Consider the following 6,321-nt stretch of genomic DNA (forward strand, 5'->3'; position numbering starts at 1 on the left):
AGAAAATGATAACGTACATCAATATGTTTACTCCTTCTATTGAAAACTCCATTATTAATCAATTTTATAGCACTTTGATTGTCCAAATTCATAACTACTTTTACTTCCCTGTTAAGTAAGTCTTCAAGTAAGCATTTTAGATACAACAACTCTTTTACACAATCAGCGGCAGCAATATATTCAGCCTCAGTACTGGACATAGCAACAATTGGTTGCTTCCTTGAGCACCATGCAATTGGCCCTCCAGAATAGAAAATTACATACCCAGATATACTTTTACGAGTTTCAATGTCATTAGCATAGTCGGAATCACAAAATGCTTCAAGGATATTACTATTATTATCATCTTTCATATAAGAAATACCTTTATCAATGGATCCTTTCAGATATTTCAAGGTTTGTTTCACATTCATAACATCATTACTTGAAAAATTTTCCAGATGTCTACTTTCAAAGTTCATTGCCAATGCAATGTCAGGTCTAGTTTTACTTGCTAGATAAAGCAAACTGCCTACTGCTTCTCTCATTGGGAAATTACTGACTCTACTATCAGTAATAGAATTTTTATGTGCCTGACAAATAGGAATACTAGATACTTTGGCATCAGTCATGTTATACGTGTCAACTACTTGATTAGCATACTTTGACTGTTTCAATATAATTTTATCAGATTTCTCATCAATTGTCATCCCTAAAAAATATTTAGGTTTATAATCTATTTTTATTTCAAACTGTTTACTCAATTTAATCAACAATCTTTTCATTTCTACTTCATTATCTCCTATCACAATACCATCATCAACAAAAAGTGCTAAGATTATCTTAGAATCTCCAGTCTTAAAAATACATCGTTCAACACTAACAGCATTTAATCCATTCTCAGTTAAACTCTTTGAAAAACACTGATTCCACTTCAGTGGAGCTTGTTTCAACCCATATAAAGCTTTTTTGAGTTTTACTATTTTTTCTTCAAACCCCTCAGGTAATTTCAAAAATATGTCTTCATCAAGGTTACCATATAAAAATGCAGTCTTGATGTCGAATTGAATCATCTTATAACATTTATTTGCAGCAACAGCAAAAATGAGTCTTAAGGCTGCATTACTGACTACTGGACTAAATGTTTCATGGTAATCAATGCCCTTTTCCTGTTCAAACCCTCTAGCAACCAGTCTAGCTTTATACTTTCCATTATCTTTGATAGTAAAAATCCACTTGCTACTAATTATTTTAGAATTGTCTAGATCTTTTTCTTTAACATACTCCCAAGTATTATTCTTCAATAAAGATCTTTTTTCTTCTTCAATTGCTTGTTTCCAAATGTCCCTATCATTTCCTGTTATAGCTTCCTCATAAGTAAGCAACACATAGTCATTAAGTCTAACAGGAATTCTCCTATTTCTTTGAGGTCTTACTTCATTGTATTGATTCACATTTCCTTGTATAGATTCATTTACTACTTGGTCTTGATTCCTATTTTCACAATTTCCTCCTATCTCTCCAACTATTTCAACTAAAGAATCATCATTGTCACACTCAGGAATTTCATCTATCAGTTTTACTTGTACTTTACTCTTATTACTAACATCGGATTGTATTTGACATTGAACTTGTTCTGAGAAAACTACATTTCTAGAAATAACAATTTTTCTAGCTTTAGAATCCCACAGCCTATATCCATTCACAGTATACCCAATGAATATATATTTTCTAGTTCTACTGTCCAATTTTTTTAAATGTCCTGGTACATGACTGTAAGCATTACTCCCAAAAATCTGGAGTCTGGAAAGATCTGGTTTTCTTGAATTCCATTTTTCAAATGGAGTACATTCAAGAGTTTCAGTGGGACTTCTATTCATCAGATAGGCAGCAACCCTAACAGCTTCTCCCCACATTTCTTTGTTTAACCCTGAGTCAAATAAAAGAGCCCTTACTTTCTCAACTAAAGTCCTATTCATTCTTTCAGATTTCCCATTTAATTCAGGTGAATATGGAACAGTATACTCAAGGACAATCCCTTTTCCCTTACACCACTCTTTCAAATTGTTACATGTGTATTCACCTCCATTATCACACCTAAACCGACCTATTTTTGAGTTCCATTTTGTTTCTACTTCAGCTGAGTATTGTTTGATAAGATCAAACACTTCACTTTTCTTTTCTAGCAGATATACCATAACAAAGTGAGTAAAGTCATCAAGAAGTACAAGGAAGTACCTATTCTTGTCCCAAGTATCTGGGTCTATCGGCCCACAAAGATCGGTATGAATGATCTGAAGAGGTCTTGTAGCCCTTTCTCTTATACTACTGAACGGCTGCCTTGTTTGGCGAGCCGTCACGCAGGTTTCACACAGTTTCTTGGACGTATCCAATATATTTTTCTTACAAACATCCATTCCATGACTCATACTCAAAAGCTTACTCATATTTTTAAAACCAATGTGCCCTAACTTTCTATGCCATGTTAGAGCATCTCTTTCCTTTACAGCTACATTACTTTCATGACTAACCTGTTGATAGTTCATAGTTAAATTTACTGAATATAAATTATTATCTAATTTCTGACCTTCTATGATACAATCACCTTTCTTAATTTGAACTTTGTCATCAATAAAATTAACTGAACCACCTTTTGAGGTTATAGCACTCACAGAAATTAGGTTTTTACTTAGATCGGGAACATATAATACATCACTCAAGTTACACTCCTCAGTAATAACATTACCTTTCAAATTTGAATTCATAGTCTGAGTTACTTTTGCTACACCTATTTCAACATTTTGTTTTTCTACATTTTTCATTATTTCTTTATTATTAACCATATGTGAGGTTGCTCCAGAATCAATCACAAACTCAATCTTAGCATCTACATTTATATTAGAAGAAAGTTTGTTTGAGGTAAGGAAGGATACCTGATTTGTATTTTTATCTTTCTTTCTAAAAAAACAGTCTTTTTCCAAGTGATTGTTCTTCTTACAGATTGAGCACGATTTTTTCTTTCTGCATTGTGAAGCAAAATGCCCAATGTCATTACAGTTGAAACATCTCTTTACACTTTCATTATTACTATTACTAGGCCTACTTACCCCTGGTCGAAAACTGTTGTTACTACAGTCATGTAGGGCAACTTTGTGCCAGTGGGTGTAACTTTGCTCCACTAGCTTCTTTTGTTTTAAAAGACAGTTAACAATATCTCTTTATTCTGTGGAGAGAAATTTTTTTTGTAAACATTTCTGAAATTTCACTTTTCCTGTCAAGTTGGCAGTAGTGCAGACAAGTCCTCTCATCTATATTAAGATATGTTTGAATTCAACTGTGATTTTTAGTTGATTTTGACTGTTGTTTTAAAGTTGTCAGTGTTTTTAGGGTGATGGTCAAGGAGACACCTCTTAAAAAGCACCATCTGTTTCACAGTTAACACTTTAATGGTAAGTAAATAAAGTGGAATAACAAATAATGAAAAAATTACTAATAATACAAATGCATGCTTACCTTCAATTCAGAACATTTCAGGGCAACTTTGCCCCGGCTCAAAGTTACACACAATTTGTGTTTCTGAGATGTTTTGTAGGCCTATGTGACTGTGTAATTTACCAAATATTATATTGTAAACCTAATATTTTGATACAAACCAAAATCTTTTCACAGCCTATTTTAATGTTTAAATATTGTAAAAAAGATACTGTATTTACGGTACAAAGAATGCTAATTTAGGCCTAAGTGATTGAAACTGTAAATGCGGTGATTTCAAAATATTACTTATTGTACTGTATTATTTGTTTACAGAAGACTGTACAATGTCTGAGCTGAGGAAAAAGAAGTTACCTGGTACCAGGCCATATAAATCATATACTGATGCTGTTCTACAGCAGGTATTAGAGGATATCAAAGCAGGTAAAATTGGTCATCGCCAAGCAGAAAGAGAGTATGGTATACCAAGGAACACAATTCGCAACAAGTTAAAGCGATGCCACGAAAAAGCAATAGGCAGGCCTCAGGCGTTTACCGAGATAGAAGAGCAGAGTTTTGTAAACCATGTTATAACATGCAGTGAATTTGGAATGCCTTTATCAATGTGTGATGTGCGCTTTATCGTAAAAGGTTACTTAGATTCAACAAACACTAAAGTGCCTCAGTTTAAAAACAATTTACCAGGCGTGGATTGGGGTAGACTGTTTCTAAAGCGTCACAAAGCTGAGTTAGGTCAAAGGTTCGCAAGTAATATCTCAAGATCCCGGGCTCAAGTCAGTGAAGACATGGTAAAACATTTCTTTGTGCATTTAGAAAAAGAAATTGAGGGTGTACTACCTTGTAACATTTATAACTATGACGAGACAGGTTTCCATGATGTGCCTAGTAAGAAAAAACTTCTTTTTCGACGAGGGTCGCGCCACCCTGAACTGATTTTGAATAGCACAAAGTCTTGTTTTACCACAATGTTTTGTGGAAATGCCTTAGGAGAATTTCTTCCTCCTTATGTTATCCTGAAAGGGAAACAGAAATGGAGTGACTGGCTGAAGGGTGCTCCACCAGGCACTAGGTTAAATGTAACACTTCATGGGTGGATTGATCAGGATGTCTTCGACGATTGGTTTGAGAACCACTTCCTTCCTTTTGCTTTGAAACATCCAGGCAAGAAAGTGTTAATCGGAGACAACATGTCAGCACACTTGACTTTGAAAACCTTAAAGTTATGTACTGAAAACAATATATCTTTCGTCATGCTTATTCCCAATTCCACTCATTTACTCCAACCTCTAGATGTGGCATATTTTTCGTCGCTAAAGTCTAATTGGAGGAAAATCCTGTATGATTGGAGACAAACCAGAGAAGGAAAACGTTGTGTTGCCCTTCCAAAATCACTTTTTTGTCAGCTTCTAAAGTTTACACTAGATATGGGTGAACCAACTGCATCAAGTAACCTAGTGAAAGGGTTTTTAACAACTGGTATCCATCCCATAGATAAAGATAAGGTTATCCAAAAATTGCCGCAATATGCTAAAGAAGCATTGCAGATAACTGACAATGTAGGTGAATGTTTCAAATCATTCATATCAGAAGTGCGTTCTTCTGATCTGGATAAGGTTCAACGATCAAGAAAGTTTAAACTACCTATTGAACCTGGCAGGAGTGTATCAGTAGAAGAAGTAGAAACTTTCTATGACAAAAAAATTCTGTGTGCGCGCTCAGGACCAAAAACTAGAGGTGGTGTTCGGAAGTTTCCAGGACGATGTAAGGTTATCAAACCAAATAGGCCTAGGGAAGGCGAGCACATTCCATGTACTAGTACTTCAGAAAGTCGGGACGTAGTTGACGTTTGTGTGTCATCAACAATACATGCTGGCCCTACTATGTTACTTGAAGATTGTACCAGTGAACATGCTAGCCCTACTGTGTTGATGGAAGATAGTACCTGTGAACATGCTAGCCCTACTGTGTTGATGGAAGATAGTACCTGTGAATATGCTAGCCCTACTGTATTGATTGAAGATTGTACCAGTGACACTATAATCACAACCAGTACTGTAGTCATTAATCGCACAGATGGTTATAAGGTTAATGACTATGTAATTGTAGTGTATGATGGCCATACTTTTCCTGGTACAGTAACATGTATAGCTGAAGAAGAAAATGAACTTTTGTACAAAGTCAAATGCATGGCTACATCTGGTGGATACTGGCGCTGGCCAGATCATCCAGATGAAATTTTTTACAGAGCTTGTGATGTTATTTGTAAGATACCTCCTTGTAACATTGAACCTGTCAGTGGCCGAGGACATTTTAAAATTAATGAACCTCTCCTATTGTCAAAAGTGGTTTTAAAAATATGAAAAGCTGTTCCAACATGTTGCATGTACTGTACAGTATGCAATAACCAATTAAGTCATGTCAGATGTTATAAAATAGCAGACTTTGACAAATAGAGATATTGTAACACATTATGTGTGATGGTTTTATTTTAACATCTTCATTTAACCCTACAAAATTTATTTCTATTAATAAACAGATCTAGAAAATACATTTTCACTTTTTGTATCATCACTGTTGAACGAAAATTATGGTAAAACTTGACAAAATACTTGATATTTGGCACAAATGGTAAGCTATATGTGTAGATTAATATCTACTTTGTGGAGCAAAGTTATACTCTCCAGCAATAGCCACCTTTTTCATGTTAAATAAAAGCAAAATAAAAATATGGTGCAAAGTTACACCACTGACTTGGTTAACTTTGCTCCACCAGAAAAATCAACATTTTAAATATTTATATTCATCTAACACATGATACGTTTCCAAAAATTGGTTCCTTTCCAATATATG

General features: G+C 34.6%; 1 protein-coding gene across 1 annotated transcript; it reads left to right on the top strand.

Moving 5' to 3' along the window:
- Nucleotides 1-3,115: 3,115 nt before the first annotated feature.
- Nucleotides 3,116-6,077, top strand: LOC134536588 (uncharacterized). Its single transcript, XM_063376344.1, has 2 exons — nt 3,116-3,428; nt 3,787-6,077. Exon 2 carries the CDS (start codon nt 3,798-3,800, stop codon nt 5,829-5,831), a length of 2,034 nt encoding a protein of 677 aa, XP_063232414.1. The 5' UTR covers nt 3,116-3,428; nt 3,787-3,797; the 3' UTR covers nt 5,832-6,077.
- The last annotated feature ends 244 nt before the right edge of the window (nt 6,078-6,321 follow it).

Source organism: Bacillus rossius, chromosome 11 (genome assembly GCF_032445375.1).
Source record: "Bacillus rossius redtenbacheri isolate Brsri chromosome 11, Brsri_v3, whole genome shotgun sequence".
Taxonomy (NCBI): Eukaryota; Metazoa; Arthropoda; class Insecta; order Phasmatodea; family Bacillidae; genus Bacillus; species Bacillus rossius.